Below are 20201 nucleotides of genomic sequence, written 5' to 3' on the forward strand. Positions count from 1 at the left end.
TGCACTCCAGCCTGGGCAACAAAAGCGAAGAAACTCCATATCAAAAAAAAAAGTAGTAGTAGTAGTAAAAGAATATGCCTAGGGCACAGCTAGCAAGTGACCAGTTAGAACTCAGGTTTGTCTGATTTTTACACCCACTGAGTTCTACACATCACTGTTGCCTGGTTTAACTGCAAACTTTGCTATGAGTTTCATTTACAATTTTAAAATAATAATTCTTACTATGTTTGGGGGTAAAAACTCTTGGGAGAAAATTGTAGGAGTGAAATTCTGACCTTTCTCTTTTTTTTTTTTTCTTTTTGAGACAGAGTCTTGCTCTGTCACCCAGGCTGGAGCACAGTGGCTCCATCTCTGCAACCTCCGCCTCCCGGGTTTGGGTGATTCTCCTGCATCAGCCTCCCCAGTACATGGGATTACAGGCCTGCGCTACCACGCCCGGCTAATTTTTTTTTTTTTTTTTTTTTTTTGTATTTTTAGTAGAGACAAGGTTTCACCATGTTGGCCAGGCTGGTCTCAAACTCCTGACCTCAAGTGATCCACCCACCTCAGCCTCCCAAAGTGCTGGGATTACAGGCATAAGCCACCGCGCCCGGCCTGACCTTTCACCTAAATAGTAGTTACACTAAACTATAACCTTTTGATAAGGGTCTGGAATATTTTATCATGAACTCTGAGAAGTTTGGATTTCTAAATACAAATTGGAAATATTTACATGAACTGAAACTATAGTTCCAACTAAAGCTAAATCGTTATTTTTGGCTCTTTAGCCTAAGTTATTCAGTAACCAAACACCAGAATCCAGTGAAAAAGTAGCAAAAGGAAGGATGTGGCAAAGGAAACCATTATATACCTATCCCTTGACAATATGAAATGATCGAATTCCATGTCAAACATTTGGTCATTCTGCTTATACTCTCATTTGTGAACAGATGCCAGGCAGTAGTTACCAATCCAAGGTGAGGTGCTCAAGTTCAAAACCTGACCTTAGTTGTAAAAGTGGGGTTTTTATTTGAAAGAAAAACTTAACTTCCACAAGTTCTATTATAGTCTACAAATTTTCCTTTATTAAAAAAAACAAAAACCTGAATTTGAAAAAGGTAACCTTATTTATTTACTTCGTCTGTTTCCAAATTCTTGTTACTCCAAGAGTACAGACAGTTATTTACCTAAAATGCAAAACCTCCAAAGAGTTCACGCGGTGGCTGGCAGGCACACACATGTCAGTGCTCTACTGGGACACTTGGTACATGATATCCCTATTAAAGAGTACACAGTACCTTTAAAGAGGTCATTAAACAGAACACGGGCAAATTTGCCACGCTCACATCCTGAACAATACACTTTGTAAAAAACATTCGCTAATTTAGGTTCTTCCAACCAGAAGAAAAAAAAAAGCCAAGTCTCCCACAAAATGCCCCCAAATCCACAGCTGAGTGAAGGTCATAAAGAGTGAAATGAATGCAAACCAGGCCCTATCATTCGTCTCCTCCAGAAAAAGATGAAAAGACATTTCTGATGGCCCCAGGTGCTCTCCCACGAGGAGACTGTCTTTCATTTGAGGTTCTGAAGCGGCCTCACCTCGAACCCATGCGGGATCTTCCGAGAGTGCAATTCCCACAGCTCCACTTGCTCAAGGAAGCCTTGGTGCACAGAAGGAAGCCTGCAGCCTCCCAGTACCAAGAAACCGGCAGGGCAAGTGGCAGAAGCCAGCTCTCGGGTGAGAGTCCTTACTCCCTGTTGCATTCGTTCCCCAAAGTTTTCGAATTTTTAAAAAGTTCAAACAAGGATTCGAAGCGCAGGAAAGACCCTTCCCCTGGATCCCAACGCCCTTTCGGCTCCTCCCGCGGCCCCCGCCAGGCAGCGCCGGCGCCCACCCGCGAGGAGGAGGGTCCCGCAGGTAGGCAGCCTCCCCAGGCCGGGGCCTTCTGGGACCCCCAGGTGCCGTCCAGGGCGCCACGAAGTTGCGCCCGAGCCCGCGGGGTCCGGGGAGCCGCTGCCCGTGACAGCCGCGCTGGCTTGGGAGGCTCTTTGGGCGGCCGACGCCTCGGTGGGGCCGCGACTCCCGTCAGGGAAGCTCTCCCGGCCCGGTGCCGCCTTCTACGCCCGGCCCGAGCCTCCCACGGCTGGGCGCACGGGGCCTCTGGCCGCCGCCGCGCTCCCAGCTCGGACTCCAGCCCCGGCGGCGCGACGCTGCTCCGGCCCCGACCCGGCCGTCGCGAGCTGTCCTCCACCCCACGCTCCCCGGTCACTCACCCCGAGGCCGGGCAGCAGCAGCGTCAGCAGCAGCAGCAGCCGCTGGGCCGGCATGGCGAGGACTCGGCCCTGGCTCCGGGGGCGGTACGCACAGAGGACGGGGCGGGGGCGCCGCGACGACAGCAAGGCGGTGACCGAGCCTCAGCGGACGCAGAACTGACTAGGCGGCGGCGGCACCCCTATTCCCGGCCCTATAAGCGCCGGGTGCCGCGGCTTCTTCCGGTCGGGGCGGGGTTGGGGGCGGGGACGGGGGCGGGGCCAATCTAGGGGCGTGTTCAGGGCGGGGATGAGGGCGGTTCGAGGGCGTGCCCCGGGCGGGGATGTGGGAGGGGCTGTCTCGGGGCGGGGCCGAAGGCGGTGCTGGCGTCTGGCTGGCTTCGCTCCTGAGGCGGCGGCGGCTGTAATGGACCAGGCCTCGGCATCCAGCGTCTGGGGGCGCTGAGGGATCGAGGCGCGAATCTTGTCTGTGGCTGGGAAAGACCGGCAGTGCCCCACCAGGCGGTCCCATTAACCCTGCCGAGGGACCTGCCGCGTCAGACTTCATCGGGGAAAAGGGAGGGACACGGGCGGTCCCGGGTGCCTAGAAGCCTCCTTTTCGTCTTTCCGCCGTGGTGGAATTATCGGCGAGGTTTACTGAGGCGACCTCCGGAGCGAAGGTTTCAGCAGCTACCGGAGGCTTCCAGCAAACACGGCGCAGCTGCCCTGCGCGGCAGTCGCAGTGTTCACAGCCCTCGGGTTCTCCAGCTGTGCCTCGTCTTCTCCAGGGCCCCTTTCTTCCTTTTCCTTGCCCTCAGGAATTCCCCTCAAGTCATATCCAACAGCCATCAGTTCCGCTTGGAATGAACCACCGCCAAGTCACTCACCAAAAATTATAAGGAGGAAACCACTTCGGCCACTTGTGTCACGTGCGTTGATGTGACACGTGTGGATGTGAAGTTTGAGATGGCCTGCGTCACAACTCGTTGGAGGGAGTGGGTGGGTTGAGGCCTCCTGCAAGGTCTGTGTGAGGGTGTGGAGTATTAATTAGAGTTAAAGAGCTCGGCAGCTGTTTGGTCACTGGCATTGGCCTCCACGGAGAGGGACATGGGGAGTGAGGACACGTCTTTTGCAAGGAAAGAGAGTAAACTGAGATTTGGAGCCCAAGGAAAGGTATCTAACTTATCCTAGGAGAAAAAGAAAACGGCGATGAAATTATCAAATTTTTCCGGACTTGCTCATATGAGAGCCTAAGATTTTTCAGGTTTGAAGGAAAAGAATAAGCAATTCTAGACAAAACAACAAAGTAGTAGTGGGGGACTGGCCAAATGTCCAGTCTGTGTGCAATGTGGTCAATCTTATCCAACTAAAACAGACCAAAATGACAGTAAACCCAAATCCTGCAAATAGAGCTCCCCATTACCTAACCCCCTAGGCCTGGATTACAATGAAGGGACTAATCCCTACCGCATGCTGGAGACTCCAACACATCTCTGTAAGAGTGGGAAGAATCTTGGCAACTGTGAAAACAGTAGAGACATTTTGAAAAGTGTTACCTGCATGTATAATGCAAACAGAGGTTTGGGATTGACAGAGAGATGTACTGAGAGGCCCAACACTCCTGGGCAGTATAGCCGGGCGTCCAGGGAGGCCTACAGCCCTGAAACTGGGAGGAGCTCTTTATTTCGTGACCTTTTATCTTTTCTTTTTAGAGATGAGGTCTCACTATGTTGCCCAGGCTGCTCTCAAACTCCTGGGCTCAAGAGATCCTCCCCAGTAGCTGGGACTACAGGTGTGCCCCACAACACCTGGCTTGCGAGGACCTCTTTAATGATTACCTGTCCAGTTTGCCAGCTGACAGCAGCATCTGTTAGACCCTGTATACTTGACTTAAAAGAGAAGCTTGATTGAAAAATGTCACTTTCACATCCCCCCCCGGTGCTTTTTCTCAAACAGAGTAAGTCTAGGAGGGGAAAATTTGCTGTACTGGAACTCTGGCAGCCCTTTTACAATTCAAAATGTCACTGTGACCCTGTAACATCAGCAGATGAAACACAAAGGGGAATACTGACCTCAATTTCACTCATAAATCAGTTTTAAAGATCTTAGAAAGAAAAAAAAATCTGTTCCAAGAAGCCTGGACAGGTAGGTATTATTTATCTTACACTCAGTTGGACCAAATCCCCAGGGCTTAATTGCACTGTTACGTGTTCTCTGAATTTCTTTTTTTTTTTTTTTTGAGACGGAGTTTCACTCTTTCGACCAGGCTAGAGTGCAGTGGCACGATCTTGGCTCACTGCAACCTCTGCCTTTTCGGTTTGAAGAGATTCTCCTGCCTGCGACTCCTGAGTAGCTGGGATTACAGGCGCCCGCCACCACACCTGGCTAATTTTTGTATTTTTAGTAGAGACGGGGTTTCACCATGTTGGCCAGGCTGGTCTTGAACTCCTGACCTCGTGATCTGCCCACCTCTGCCTCCTAAAGTGCTGGGATTACAGGCGTGAGCCACCGCGCCCGGCCCCGTTCTCTGAATTTCTTATGCATCGTCCACATGCTTCATGCACTTCTCCACTTGATTGACAATCCAGACTGATAAGCACTGGTTTTATTTATGGTGGCATTGCCCATAATCTTGCTCCACAGTCAAGTACTTCTTTAGGCAGCTTTTTGCTTATGATAAAGTAAAAGCTGGTAGCACTGATAAACACAAACAGAAATGGAATATTTTGTAGGGTGCCTTTGAAGCGGACCTGCCCATATAAAAAACCTGCAAATGGGCAGTAAATGACCTTTCTGCAATTCACATTAAATAACATCCACTGAATACAGCAAAGGTCATGGTCTTAGTGTAAAGATAAGCCCTCTTTTCCACCAGTATAAAAAACATATATACATCAGATTCAACAAAGAACTACAGCAGGACCTGACTGTGGGGAGGTGGGAGAAAATCTTATTTTCACTTCTCTTTAAACCACTGGTTCCCAAACTTGGAGAGCTAAAAAAACAAAACAAAACAACAATAACAAAAAAAACAGATTTCCAGGCCAGGCATGGTGGCTCATGCCTGTAATCCCAGCACTTTGGGAGGCCAAGGCGGGGGGATTGCTTGAGATCAAGACCAGCCTGGGGAACATAGTGAGACCCTGTTTCTGTAAAATAAATAAATAAATAAAAAATTAGTCAGGCATGGTGGTTCACACCTGTAGTTCCAGTGACTTGGGAAGCTGGGGTGGGAGGATGGCTTGAGCCTGGGAGGTCAAGGCTGCAGTGAGCTTTGATCGTGCCATGGCACTCTAGCCTGGACGACAGAGCAAGACCCTGTCTCAAAAAAATAGAAATAAAAAGCTGGGCGTGGCGGCTCACACCTGTAATCCCAGCACTTTGGGAGGACGAGGCGGGTGGATCACGAGGTCAGGAGTTCAAGACCAGCCTGAGCAACATGGTGAAACCCCGTCTCAACTAAAAATACAAAAATTAGCCGGGTGTGGTGGTGTGCGCCTGTAGTCCCAGCTACTCGGGATGCTGAGGGAGAAAAATCGCTTGAACCCGGGAGGCAGAGGTTGCAGTGAGCCGAGACTACGCCACCGCACTCCAGCCTGGGTGACAGAGTGAGACTGTATCTCAAAAAAAAAAAAAAAAAAAAAAGAAAAGAAGAAATAAAAAATCTATTTCCAATACCTTCTTGTACCCCTTTCCCTGACTGATTCACAATGTCCAGGGGCAGAGCCCAGAGACCTGTGCGTTTTACAGTTTCCACTGTACACTGAAGGCAGTCAAGATCCAGGGCTCCAGCTCAATCATGATGTCCAGCCTTGAGCCCTGCAGCCATGAATCCCTTTTAGTTTAGGAAATGTCGCCCTCTAGTGGAATAAATTATGACCCAAAAAAGGAGCTTGTGCCTATCTCATTTGTGTTTAAAACCCTTCAAAATCTCATTTAAAAATGTTTGTGAGGTTGATTTGCAAATAGCTAGTGAGAAGATAGACACCTTTGAAGGAGGAGACTTGAAAGAAAAATCTAGTAAAACCAGAAAGAAAGGTCATGGTGGAAAACTCCAGTAACATTTCAAAGGAACAGTATCTTTATCAGAATAAATCAAGTCCATTTTTTTTTTTTTAGTGATATCGCTGCTGCTGCTTCTTGAACTGAACTTACAGAGTGTGTGGAAGTAGTTATGGGATAAATATTAATACGACCATAAAGGGGCCAGGCGCTGTGACTTACACCTGTAATCCCAGCACTTTGGGAGGCTGAGGTGGCGGATATCTTGAGCCTAAGAGTTTGAAAACAGTCTGGGCAACATAGTGACACCTTGTCCCTACAAAAAAATAAAATAATTAGCCAGGTGCCGTGGTGCACACCTGTAGTCCCAGCTACTCTGGAAGCTGAGGTGAGAGGATCGCTTGAGCCTGAGAGGTGGAGGCTGCAGTGAGTTGTGATAGCACTACTGCACTCCAGCCTGGGCAGCAGGGCGAGACCCTGTCTCAAAACAAACAAACAAACAAAAAACAATGAAGCAAGAGTCTCTCTGATAGCAAGCTAAATTCTTATCTCCATCCTCCCCTCATGTTTAAGGGACATTTTAAAAGTTGTTCTCACTGTGAACACTTTGGTTTTTAGGTAAATAGGACTTTGGCTTTTCCTGTTCTAGGATGACTGGATTTGAAAAGACTGTGACACTCATTCTAAGAACTTCCCTTTACCACAGAATCCCACCCACTACACACTTTCTTAGGTTGCAAAAGTGATTATTTCTTTTTTTTACATTATACCATTATACCATAAGGAGTAAAAAGTGATTATTTCTTATTATCTTTTTTATTGGCTGTTTGCTGTTTGGAAATGTGCAACTACATGCTTTATGGTATCATCTTGTCTTATCTTTACTCTAAGACCATGACCTTTGCCTGATGTAGTGGATGTTATTTAATTTTAAGAGACAAGGCCTCTGCCCAGCTACCTGGCACCCGTCACTCACTACCCCACTCCCAGGTTCTACCCTGTGGGGTAGCTTAGGCTAATCCTGACTGGTTATTTGTTCACTTGTCTCTGGGTGTTGTATTTCACACCCACTTGTGCCAAGTCTTATATGCCGCCACAGAAGTATCCATGTCCCCAGTTTCTATACATTAATATTCTCAAAGGGCCAAGGCAGCACCAAGATGGAAAGGGCCATCTCTCAAAGTACCTCCACTTCCTCACTGGCCAGCCTGTCCTAATCCCCTGAGGCCTGGCTTAATTCCACAGAACTCTCTGGAAACTTCTCTCAAGCACCTCATAAACATTCTTCCTCTTGTAAAATCTCTTTGGACCTAATTCCTGGGTTTGTTTTTTCCACCCCCCACCAGGCCTCTTTTCAATTCAGGTATATTAAGGGTTCTTTTCTCTTGAACTTTTCCTCCTTGGATATTACCATTTTCTAGCTTTCCTCCTGTGTCTCTGCTTTTTTTCCTCCTTCCAGATTCTGTGTGGTTTATTTGGGGGGCAGGGGGTTGGGGTAGGGACGGGGTTTGAGTCAGGGTCTGGGTCTATTGCCCAGGCTAGAGTGCAGTGGTGTGATCTAGGCTCACTGCAACCTCTGCCTCCCAGGCTGAAACCCCCAGGGGCATACCATCCTCCATTCTCGGCCTCTGGAGTAGCTGGGACCACAGACAGGCACCACCACACCCAGCTAATTTTTTTATATTTTGTAGATGCCGGGCGAGTGAGTCTCACTTTGTTGCCCAGGCTGGTCTCAAACTCATGAGCTCAAGCAATCAGCCTGCCTCAGCCTCCCAGAGTGCTGGGATTTGGCCTGGCGTGGTGGCTCACGCCTGTAATCCCAGCACTTTGGGAGGCCAGGGAGGGCGGATCACGAGGTCAGGAGTTCGAGACCAGCCTGGCCAATATGGTGAAACCCCATCCCTACTAAAAATACAAAAATTAGCCGGGCGTGGTGGCACGTGCCTTTAGTTGCAGCTACTCGGGAGGCTGAGGCAGAAGAATCACTTGAACCCCAGAGGCAGAGATTTCAGTGAGCCGAGATCGTGCCAGTGCACTCCAGCCTGGGCAATAGAGCAAGACTCCGTCTCAAAAAAAAAAAAAAAAGGGCTTGGATTACAGGCATGAGCCTCTGTGGCCAGCCAGTACGTTGCTTGAGGCTTAATATGTAGACCTTATCTATTCTCTCTTTCCTTTCTTCCTAGGAGGACTCATTTAACATATTTTATATACCAAATTTTATTTTATTTTATTATTTATTTTTGAGACAGAGTCTTTCTGTCGCCCAGGCTAGAGCGCAGTGGCGTGATCTTGGTTCACTGCAACCTCTGCCTCCCGGGTTCAAGCAATTCTCTGCCTCAGCCTCCCAAGTAGCTGGGATTACAGGCACCCGCCACCAAGCCTGCCTAATTTTTTTGTATTTTTAGTAGAGGCGGGGTTTCACCATCTTGGCTAGGCTGGTCTTGAACTCCTGACGTCATGATCCACCCGCCTCAGCCTCCCAAAATGCTGGGATTACAGGTGTGAGCCACCATGCCCGGCTGTGGTTCCTCTGGGTTTTTTCAAGTTGTGTCAGCTGGTTAGTTACTTTATGTTTTCCATTAAAATAAAAAGCATTCTGAAATTATATATATATAATTTATATATGTGTAAAAATTACATAATTTTACATAGTATTTACTAACAACACTAGAGAGAACTTAGAAAATTTTAAAAGGTGTCTTGATTACAAATTACTACAGAAGATGAAACAAAATGAAACAAAACATAGTCAGCATAGTAAATTACAAAAAAACAAGGGAAACTTCCCAATCAAAAAGCAAATACTTCCCGAAGAGAAATTAAAACACGCTGCCGGGCACAGTGGCTCATGCCTGTAATCCCAGCACTTTGGGAGGCCGAGGCAGGCGGATCACTTGAGGTCAGGAGTTTGAGACCAGCCTGACCCACATGGTGAAACCCCGTCTCTACTAAAAACAAAAAACTAGCTGGGCATGCTGGCGTATGCCTGTAATCCCAGCTACTCAGGAGGCTGAGGCAGGAGAATCACTTGAACCCGGGAGGCAGAAGTTACGGTGAGCCGGGATCACACCATTGCACTCCAGCATGGGCAACAAGAGCGAAACTCTGTCTAAAAAATAAAAATAAAAAAAATACACCCATACAAAAACTTGTACACAAATGTTCATGGCAGCATTATTCATAATAGTCAAAAAGTGGAACCAACCCAAGTGTCCATCAACTGAAATGGATCAACAAAACATGGCATTATCTATTTAATGGAATATTTAACAATTGAAAAGCAATGGAGTATTGATACATGCTCCAATAGGGATGAACCTTCAGGACGTTATGCTTAGTGAAAGAAGCCAGTCACAAAAGACCATATGTTGTACCATTCTGTGTATATAATATGTCCAAATCTAGAAAGACAGAAAGTAGATGAGCAGTTGCTTAGGGAAGGGGAAGCAGATGAGGGAGACTGGAGAGTGATGATAAAGGAGTGTGGATTTCTATTTGGGTTAATGAAAATATTTTGAAGTTGATTGCAGTGATGGCTGCACAACTCTGTTAATACACCAAAGCCATTGAATTTGTACTTTATTTTCTTTGAGACAAAGTTTCACTTTGTTGCCCAGGCTAGAGTGCAGTGATGTGATCATGGCTCATTGCAGCCTCAACCTCCTGGGCTCAAGCAATTCTCCCGCTTCAGCCTTCCAAGTAGCTGGGACTACAGGTGCCCCGCCACCGTGCCTGGCTAATTTTTTTAAAAAATTATTTGTAGAAATGAGGTATCACTATGTTGCCTAGGTTGGTTTCCAACTTCTGGGCTCAAGCGATCCTCCCACCATGGCCTCCCAAAGTGCTGGGATTACAGCCATGAGCCACGGTGCTCAGCCTGAATTTTTACCTAAATGAGTTCATTGTATGGTATGTAAATTATTCTTCAATAAAGCTACTACAAAAATATAAATGGTCTATACAGGCCAAGTGAAAGGCTGAAAATGACCAAGCTGAAAAAAAATCGGCCAGGCGCGGTGGCTCACGCCTGTAATCCCAGCACTTTGGGAGGCCGAGGCGGGTGGATCATGAGGTCAGGAGATCGAGACCATCCTGGTTAACATGGTGAAACCCCGTCTCTACTAAAAAATACAAAAAAAATTAGCTGGGCATGGTGGCAGGTGCCTGTAGCCCCAGCTACTTAGGAGGCTGAGGCAGGAGAATGGTGTGAACCCAGGAGGCGGAGCCTGCAGTGAGCTGAGATCATGCCACTGCACTCCAGCCTGGGCAACAGAGTGAGAGAGGGAGACTTTGTCTCAAAAAAAAAAGAAAGAAAAAAATCGGCCGGGCGCGGTGGCTCACGCTTGTAATCCCAGCACTTTGGGAGGCCGAGGCGGGCGGATCACGAGGTCAGGAGATCGAGACCACGGTGAAACCCCGTCTCTACTAAAAATACAAAAAATTAGCCGGGCGTGGTGGTGGGCGCCTGTAGTCCCAGCTACTCGGAGAGGCTGAGGCAGGAGAATGGCGTGAACCCGGGAGGCAGAGCTTGCAGTGAGCCGAGATCGCGCCACTGCACTCCAGCCTGGGCGACAGAGCGAGACTCCGTCTCAAAAAAAAAAAAAAAGACTGAGTGTTGTTAAGATGTCAATTATTCCCAAATTGATCTACAGATTCAATATAATTTCAGGCAAAATTTCTACAGGTCTTCTGTAGAAATTGACAAGCTGATTTTAAAATGTTTCTGGAAATACAAACAACCTAAAATAGTCAAAATGATTTTGAGAAAGGACAAAGTTAGAGATCTTGTATATCTGATTTTAAGACGTACTATAAAGCAACAGTAATAAAGGGTATAGTATTGGCATAAGGAGAGATAAATAACAGTGCAAAAGAAGATACTGCTTAGAAACAAACCAACTCATATATGGTCAATTTTTTTTTTTTTTACAAACATGACAAGGTACTTTAAGTGAAAGGATATTCTCTTCAACAAATGGTGCTGGAACAAGTGAATATCCATATACAAAAAAATGAACCTAACTCTTGTCTCACACTAGACACAAAAATTAACTTGAAAAAGATAATAGACATGAATGTGAGAGCAAACACTATAAAACTTCTCGAAGAGCGGGCGCAGTGGCTCACGCCTGTAATCTCAGCACTTTGGGAGGCCAAGGTGGGTGGAACACGAGGTCAAGAGATTGAGATCATCCTGGCCAACATGGTGAAACCCCATCTGTACTAAAAATACAAAAAGTAGACGAGCATGGTGGCGTGCGCCTGTAATCCCAGCTACTCGGGAGGCTGAGGCAGAAGAATCACTTGAACCCGGGAGACAGAGGTTGTAGTGAGCTGAGATCGCACCACTGCACTCCAGCCTGGTGACAGAGCGAGACTTCCTCTCAATAAATAAATTAAATTAAATTAAATTAAATTAAATTAAATTAAACTTCTAGAAGAAACCATATAAAAGAAAAATCTGTATTAGGCCAAGATTTCTTAGATATGAAACCGGAAGTACTATCTATAAAAAAATTGATAAATTAGATTTTCATCAAAATTAAAAACGTCTCCTCTTTGAAAGACACTGTCAAGAAAATAAAAAAGCAGGCCAGGCACAATGGCTCACGCCTGTAATCCCAGCACTTTGGGAGGCCAAGGCGGGTGGATCACTTGAGGTCAGGGGTTCAAGACCAGCCTGGTCAACATGGTGAAACCCCGTCTCTACTAAAAATACAAAAATTAGCCGGGCATGGTGGTCCGTGCCTGTAGTCCCAGCACGAGGGAGGCTGAGGCAGAAGAGTCGCCTGAACCCGGGTGGCAGAGGTTGCAGTGAGCCGAGATAGTGCCACAGCACTCCAGCCTGGGCGACAGAGCCAGACTCTGTCTCAAAAAAGAAAAGAGAAAAGAAGAGAAGAAAAGAAAAGAGCAGGCTGGGCGCGGTGGCTCATGCCTGAAATCCCAGCACTTTGGGAGGCCGAGGCGGGAGGAACATGAGGTCAGGAGTTTGAGACCAGCCTGGCCAATATGGTGAAACCCCATCTTTACTAAAAATACAAAAATTAGCCAGGCATGGTTGTGCATGCCCGTAATTCCAGCTACTGGGGAGGCTGATGCAGGAGAATCGCTTGAAGTTGGGAGGCAGAGGTTTCAGTAAGCCAAGATTGTGCCACCACACTCCAGCCTGGGCGACAGAGTGAGACTGTCTCAAAAAACAAAACAAAACAAAACAAAACAAGTAATGGAGTAAAGCTTCTGTTGCTCCACATCCTCACTGGCATTTGGTATTTGAGGCATAATCTTAACACATCACAATCAAAGCCAACAGCCAACTTCCAAGCAAGTACATAATACACAAAACAGAGCTGTGGACAATGTAATTACAACACAACTAAGGTTGAATTAATAAATAAATATTTTATACCATGTTTGTACTTGATAGTGAAAACATCTTCATTTCAACAATCTGTGGAACACTTATAAAAACTGGTATTTTAGGTCACAAACAAAACTTTCATACATTGCCCAATGCAGAAACTGTACCATAATGTAATAAATGTTGAGATAACGAAAGTTAAAACAGCAACAAAAATAATATAGAGACTACTAAACATTTGCCAAAGTCATTATTGCTTTGGATTAATGAGGTTTTTTTTTTTTTTGAGACGGAGTCTCGCTCTGTTGCTCAGGTTAGAGTGTAATGGCGCGATCTCAGCTCACTGCAACCTCCGCCTCACGGGTTCAAGCGATTCTCCTGCCTCAGCCTCCTGAGTAGCTGGGATTACAGGGGCCTGCCACCACGCCCGGCTAATTTTTGTATTTTTAGTAGAGACGGGGTTTTGCCATGTTGGCCAGGCTGTTCTTGAACTCCTGACCTGATCCATCCGCCTCGGCCTCCCAGAGCGCTGGGATTACAGGCATGAGCCACCGCGCCCGGCCAAAGAGGAATTTTTTGAATTTAAAGTCTATGTAGAAAATAATGAAAATAAGAGTCCATTCAACTACAAACCTATAGGGTGAAATGGTTTCACTGTCACATACACACACACACACAAAACAATAAATTTTCCGTATTAAGAGGAAAAAAAGGAAAAGAATTCCCAAGGAAAACAGGGAGGCAATAAAGATAACTGGCGACTGTGACTGCTGTGTCCTCCCACAGTTAAGCAAACTCTCATTCATCCACCTGTATTTCCAGGGAATGGGCTCAATCAACGCTGCGAAGCTTTCCCAAAGTCAGGCTTTCTGTCCTTTGGGCTTCTACAGTAGGCTGTTCATAGCGCTATGTTAGTGTTTATTAAAGTTTTGCAGTCCCAGGAAGTTTTCCACATCTTCCTGCCCTTTAAATACCTTTGTTTACCACTTAGAATGTGCCAGGCAATTGGCATTAATTCACCGAATCCTTACAACTTTTTTTTTTTTCGCGGTGCGTGCGTGCGTGCGTGCGTGCGTGCGTGCGTGCGTGCGGCGGGGGCCGGTGGTATTCCTAATTTCCAGAAACTGAAGCTCAGAAAGGTTAACTGAGCAAGGTCACAAAGCGAACGCATCACAAAGTCAGGATGTGGTGCAGATCGGTCCACTTCCAATAAAAGCTCTTTCTACCACAACAGGTTACTTTGCACTTGGGGACAGTTTTTAACTTTACATTCTCAACTCGTATCCTAGCTCCTGGCACAGAACATGTCATCCAAGTTAGGTATCACTTGTACCCTGCTCTTGGTGAAGTTTTCTTTTGCACAGTTGTGCTCATTAGCAGCTGGCGATGGAGACGCTGAAACGCAAATGGATTTGAGACTGAGCGACTCCCATCTCTATGGTTGGGATGTGACCCATCTATCCTCTGGAGGACTCAGCAAGGACTACCAATCACCAGACAACTTCACCGCACGTGGTCGAAAGTTGAACTTGCTATTGGTTAAAGGCAGTAAAGCCCGCCCATCAGCGCTGGTCGGCTCCTTTAAGAGGACGCCATCGCCGTTCACCTGTCTTTCAGCGCCTGCGGATTCTGGGTGCTCAGGTTGTGTTTCTGGCGGGTCGTCTGGCTGGGTGGGCCCCGGAGGTCGTGGCCCGGGAGCAGGGAGGTGTGTGTGTGGGGCCGGCCTGCTGTGATGACATTCCAATTAAAGCACGTGTTAGACTGCTGACGCGGGTGATGCGAACTGGAGTCTGAGCCTGCCCGAGCGGAGCTGGGAGGGGGCGGGCGGTCGCGCGCGCGCACACCCGCTGATCTATCACTCTCGTTCTTGTAGCTCCCAGCCGAGGACGTCGGATGTCATCGTCGTTGCTGCTTTGCCACCCCATTCCCGTCAATAAAGTGGTTTGAACCCAACCCTGGTGTCGGTGTGTGTCGTTGGCGACGCGCTGTCTTTGAGCCCCCGCCGAGCCTCCTCGTGGCGCCGGGGGTCAATCTGCAGCGCTAGAGCATGTGCTTGCGCATAACTGGGGCCGCCTGGCCCCCAGCGGGCGGCCCTTTTAACCGCGAGCGACAGTAAGTAACCTGACTGGCTGGCTGCTAGGCTGGGCAGTTTTCCAGGTGTTTGTCACGACAGGCCTCAATCCGTAATACCAAGGCTAGAATGGCGTGTTAGGGGGGCGGTGGCTGACGGGGATACGCGGACTCTACTGCGTAATGAGTGCCCCTCTGCTCCCATACGTTCCCAGCCCAGCCCTCCCCGAGTGTATCGCGCGCGCTGTGCCTTTGCCGGGAGTTCGACATAAGTCCCAAGCTGTCGCGTCTGCCATCAGACGCGCAGATTTAGTTGGAGGCAGCGTGGAATGGCGTCAGCAGGGCTACTGTGTACTTGACATAAACGGATTCGGTGTGGAACTGCATGAGTTAACTCCTGACTAAAGGGTAATCGACCTGTTTACAAATAACCATGCAGGAGTACTGACAAGCATGGGACCAAAGCTTTGGGCAGGTCAATCTGTCACTCCTAAACAGTTCAAAATTATAGGGCGGTTGTGAAGGTGAATTAGATTTTATATATGGTTGGGGACAACATAGACACCTAGTTACACAGTCCAGATTCTGTGGTTCGTAAAAGATCTTCCACAAGGGCTCCAGTGAAATGTGCATCAGTTCTGAGTACAGGGCAGCAATGGTGGGCAAGGATGCACGTATGCGTTCACTACATGGGCATTCGATGAATGAAGGTGTCCCGAATTAAGATTAGTAGACGATGAGGGGTGTAAACTGCAGCCCAGGAGCACCACTGCCCTACCCCCTCAGTTACGAACTTTCACTGGATTCTTTAAATGTGGGTTGAAGATAATGGCACATAGTTGGAAGGATGTGGTGAGGATGGCTTTGCAGCCTTAGGACTGGGCAGTGATCAACCCAGTAAATGAAAGCTGCGATTGCCAGGGGAGGGCCCCGGTGCTCTGTACTCATTTTATTGTGCCCCTATCTGAACAGGATTCAGTAGAAATGACTTAGATGCTTATCTAGTATTTGACATGAGATATTTATTTTGTGAAACAATGCAAGCGATTTTAAATCCCCACATACTATTTGATTAAGTGCAACATGGTACAGTCATGTGTAATCTCTTTACACGATAGTGCATCTAGTCCTTAGCCTTTAGTTATTGCACAACAATTATAAAGACCAGTGACCAGGACACGTGGACTCTGACAGGCAGATCGGCCTACACAATGAAAAATCAGAACAGTATACCAACTGGAATGGTCAAACAATTTAAGTCAAATGTTTTAATGGTGCAATTAAAATAATCAAGGGTTCAAACATGTTTTCAATATATTAATTTCTTTAAAGTCACGTTCAGGCAAGGTGCTGTTTAAAAAACCACTATTAGCTTTGTCCACACATGTAAGTTATCAAAAGTTACCCAAGGTAATTTTGACGTTGAGTGCAGCTTTAAGCAATAAAAAATGGTATTAGGTTTACTTCTCGAAGCAAATTATACAATAAGAGAGCCCCCAACCTTGTAAACTAAACATTCTGACACAAATGCACAAAATTAAGTTGGCAACATTAATTTTGAGATGTAGTGTGATGCTGAGCAAACTTTTGGTCTTGGACTCTTGAAATAATTTAAGAGAGCAGTTCTCTGTTTTGGCCTTCAGGAATGGAAATCTGCCCATGGAACTCCCCCAATCAGATTAACAAACTCTTTCAATTCCTATAAAACCTGGAGGACACAGGAAACGCCAGATGGAAAAAGTGTGGCTCTGGCTTTCTAGCCCCATCCCATCTGTATGAGAGGACCCATCCTGTCATGTGCAGTGTTTGATGTTTTCACATACGCTCCTGTCTCAGGAAAACATTCAAGATTAGCTAGCAGCCAGGTGGTTGTACCCCATTGGTGAAAGGCTTGGGATGGTTTGAGCTCATGGCTTTGCCTGATGTTCACATAAATCCCACTGTCCTTACCCAAGCTGATAGCGTGTTGTTTGTGTATGTTCTATGGCTACTTGCTTCTCAAATGCACAATTTAATGTGAAAAAAAGTAAGTTGCTCTGCCCATCTCTTCTGTCACTGAAATGAAAAGGCTCACAGAATTCCTCTCCCCACCCTCCAGACACATTGCACACTGACATTCTCTGGAAGTGTGGAAGGCCACATACAAAGTATAGAAGTGAAAAAGTCCACTGTGCATCGGCTGCCTGAAGAAAAGCTTTGGAGGAGTAGAGGAGGCAAGTTGTTCAGCTTTGCTCTTACTGTGCTCATTTGCTGCCACAAACATGGGTAGACTTTTAAAAGCCATGGTGTGGGTCACCTATAACTTCTGGATCCACCATGATTCTTGCATGGTCTCCTTTGCCAGATCAAAGCTTTGCAGCAGGCAATCCAGACAGTTGTCACTGGATGCGGGGAATGACACCTCACAGTGGAGTGGGCACTGGCAGGCAGAGGGCAGAAGCAGTCCTTTAAGAAACAGTAGCTGTGGCACAGAGGCCAGCACTACAGTACAGATGGCAGCCAAGAACCCCACACATCCAGCTCGATGTCACAATATGGGGAACGTCTGACATCACCCATCATGGCTGATCAGCAGCCTCCACAGGTGGGTCTTTCAGGAGGCAGGAAGTAGAGCGAGGGTCCATGGCTGAGTGCATTATAGTGATATAAACATCATCCATGTTTGGCATGACAAAAACTTTCTGTAGGAAGATATTAAAGAACAGCTATGTGGAAGAATGCCTCGCCAGGCTGTCACCCCCTTTTGTTCTGATAATTTTAGGCCTTAGACTAATTTTTAAAAATACATATAAAAACTTCCTATGCATTCCAAACTAATTCTCCCACCATACATACTTTAGTTTAGAAAGAGTTGAGGAATCATACCAGCGCATGGATACGAGAATCCTCTAATATATCAGCTTGGAGGCAGAAGTGGCCTTTGATTTTGTGTACATATAATAAGGTTGCCCATATGCACTGATATATATCCAACAATTTAATTGGCTTAAGCTGTTCACAGTAGTTCCCAGTTACTACGTCTAGAACACATATTCCATGTGAATTATCCTTTTATGAACAAATACTAGCAATAAAACGTAAGCTAATGGCCAGGTGCGATGGTTCACGCCTGTAATCCCAGTACTTTGGGAGGCCAAGGCAGGCAGATCACCTGAGGTCCAGAGTTCAAGACCAGCCTGGCCAACATGGTGAAACCCTGTCTCAACTAAAAATACAAAGAAATTAGGCCGGGCACGGTGGCTTACACCTGTAATCCTAGCACTTTGGGAGGCCGAGGTAGGTGGATCACAAAGTTAGGAGTGAAACCCCCATCTCTACTATAAATACAAAAAATTAGCTGGGCGTGGTGGCGGGCGCCTGTAGTCCCAGCTACTCGGGAGGCTGAGGCAGGAGAATGGTATGAACCTGGAGGACGGAGTTTGCAGTGAGCCGAGATGGCACCATTGCACTCCAGCCTGGGCGACAGAGTGAGACTCTGTCTTAAAAAACAAAAAAAAAGGAAAGAAAAAGGGAAAAATAAAAGGCATGATGTTCTTTTCCCTCACTAGGTTCAAAGTACTTTTCTATTTGGTGATGACATTAAGCTTTTTCAGAAATTGGTTATCAGTTATGTTTAATCTCTAGTTTTTAAATAAGAGGATTTTTAAGGCAGTAACTCAAAATACACCACTGCAAAAAGAATGTAGGTCTTCTTCAAAAGGTGAATTTCATTAAAAGTAAATAGTTTGCTAATCCATAAAACCCTGACAGACAACTGTGCTTCAAATATCTGATAAAGGTTTGATGGAAATAGCTCATCCCAGGGCCTCCAGCTATACTGCTATTACCTCTGGTGGCCAAATGCAGAAAAAAAAGCTGAGAGAGTAAGCTCTGGCTTAATAAACTCCCAGACTACACTAGAAGCTACCCAGGGGAGGGAGAGGCCTGACTCATCTTTGGACTCCCAGGACAGGTGGTACCTGGCATACAGAAGGGTTTCCAGGAATGTTTGTTGAACTGAACAAACTGAGCAAGGTGAACAGCACACAAGAACGGGGCAGCCTCCCTGCCCACAGGCCGGGTGCTAAGAGTTGGGCAAGACCAGGCCTTGCATAAGAGAAAACAAAGCCTGAGAGTTCTGGCAGGCTTGCTGGGAAAAGACATCATCATTTTGCTCTGACCCAAATCTTTTGGGTTTCCTCTGAAGATGACTTAGTAATGTTCTGTGGATAAGTTTCAGGGCTTTGATACTGTACCTAACATTTTATTCCCATATTTGATCAAATGTAATACTCTTCCGGGATGAAGGTCACCATCAGATTTTCAAAAGAGGATCATGACCCAGCTGAAGTTCAGAACCTCGGCTAAACCCACAGCTTCTATACTTGGTGTGAAATACTAGATAACACTAGAGGTTTACCTGAAACTCTTGCTCCAGTTTCTTCTCTATCCAGTCTGTCACATGAGCTAAAGTCACTTCTCTCTCTCCAAGTTTTGGCCGAGCTTTCAGCTCCACACGTGGTGGCTTTCGGAAACCATACCTTTTTGAAGACAAGTAATAACCACATTTAGAAGCAAAGCAAGGAATGAGACAGGCACTGACAGCAAACAGTTCTCATTTACATGGGGCTTTATCACTACTTAAAATGTTATTTTCTTCTGAAAATGCCCTCTAAAAATATTCCACACACAAAGTATGAATTGTGAATCCCCTGTGTTCCCTGGATGGATGGCGTTAGGGCTGTGGCGCATTTAGAACAGTTACGACAAACTGGGAAAGCCAGGAAGCACCACTGGAAAAGTCCATGACCTGGGTATTGGTTTCTGTTTTTTTCTAAAATGGCAATAACCTTTTTTCTTTCAATTTTTATAAAAGTAGTATACGTATATTACAAAAACAAAACATACATACAAGCAGATAAAGCAGAGAGTAAAAGACACACTGCCTCTCTCCGAATGTCATCCCCAAGAGAGGACTACTGACAGAAGTGGGGTGAACTCCCCTTACATTCTCCTGTGCATATGTCGATCGGTAAGGTTTGAAACCTGTTTTTTCACCCTACACCCCAACAATATGCTTTTTATGACTTCCTGAGGGAGCAGACTGGCAATCAGAACTGCTGGCAAAGTATCCAGACAAGACCCTGTGTGCTATCAACTATCTAAAACCTTAAATCTGTCATGGACCAGTGCTTTTGGAAATACAGTAAAAATGTCAAGTTGCCATAAATATTTCTAAACACTCTATACTTATCTTTATGGATCAATAACACATAGTTCAGCATTTGAGCATGCCTTGGGTAGCGCTATCCTAGAGCCCTTTTATTTTATCTCCCCCTGAGCAGAGGCATTGAAAACTGATAAATCTAAAGAATTGGCAGTAAGGAGAAGAAATGTATCAACTTTATTAAAATTTTTTAAAGGTTTGAAAGACCATACAATATATTAACAGTGGCTATTTCTGGATGGTGAGATTATGGGTTTTTATTTATTTATTTATTTTTCACCTTTTCCCAATCTTTCTCTTTTTTTTTACAATGAAAATATTACCTAAAAAAAGTAT

General features: G+C 46.2%; 2 protein-coding genes, 1 long non-coding RNA gene and 2 other non-coding genes across 6 annotated transcripts in view; 3 read left to right on the plus strand and 2 right to left on the minus strand.

Moving 5' to 3' along the window:
- Positions 1–3078, minus strand: part of ERN1 (endoplasmic reticulum to nucleus signaling 1) — a 91812-nt gene extending 88734 nt beyond the window's left edge. The window contains exons 1-2 of the mRNA XM_003262639.4: positions 2924–3078; positions 2254–2395 (exon numbers count right to left, since the gene is read on the minus strand). Of these exons, the coding sequence (XP_003262687.2) occupies positions 2254–2395; positions 2924–3078 (297 nt within the window). The remainder of the gene's footprint in view (positions 1–2253; positions 2396–2923) is intronic.
- Positions 3079–14168: 11090 nt separating this feature from the next.
- Positions 14169–14542, plus strand: LOC101178962. Its single transcript, XR_179905.3, has 2 exons — positions 14169–14230; positions 14463–14542. It is a non-coding gene; the product is annotated as an uncharacterized LOC101178962 (long non-coding RNA).
- Positions 14316–14385, plus strand: LOC115831623. The gene has a single exon (XR_004027147.1). It is a non-coding gene; the product is annotated as a small nucleolar RNA SNORD104 (small nucleolar RNA).
- Positions 14543–14571: 29 nt separating the features above from the next.
- Positions 14572–14704, plus strand: LOC115831640. Its single transcript, XR_004027163.1, has one exon. It is a non-coding gene; the product is annotated as a small nucleolar RNA SNORA76 (small nucleolar RNA).
- Positions 14705–15661: 957 nt separating this feature from the next.
- TEX2 (testis expressed 2) overlaps positions 15662–20201 on the minus strand; it is a 119692-nt gene continuing 115152 nt past the window's right edge. For both annotated transcript variants that reach the window (XM_030799868.1, XM_003262636.4), the window contains exons 11-12: positions 19059–19179; positions 15662–17340 (exon numbers count right to left, since the gene is read on the minus strand). In XM_030799868.1, coding sequence (XP_030655728.1) covers positions 17218–17340; positions 19059–19179 — 244 coding nt within the window. In that variant the 3' untranslated portion in view covers positions 15662–17217. The remainder of the gene's footprint in view (positions 17341–19058; positions 19180–20201) is intronic.

The sequence above is a fragment of the Nomascus leucogenys genome, chromosome 19 (assembly GCF_006542625.1).
Source record: "Nomascus leucogenys isolate Asia chromosome 19, Asia_NLE_v1, whole genome shotgun sequence".
Taxonomy (NCBI): domain Eukaryota; kingdom Metazoa; phylum Chordata; class Mammalia; order Primates; family Hylobatidae; genus Nomascus; species Nomascus leucogenys.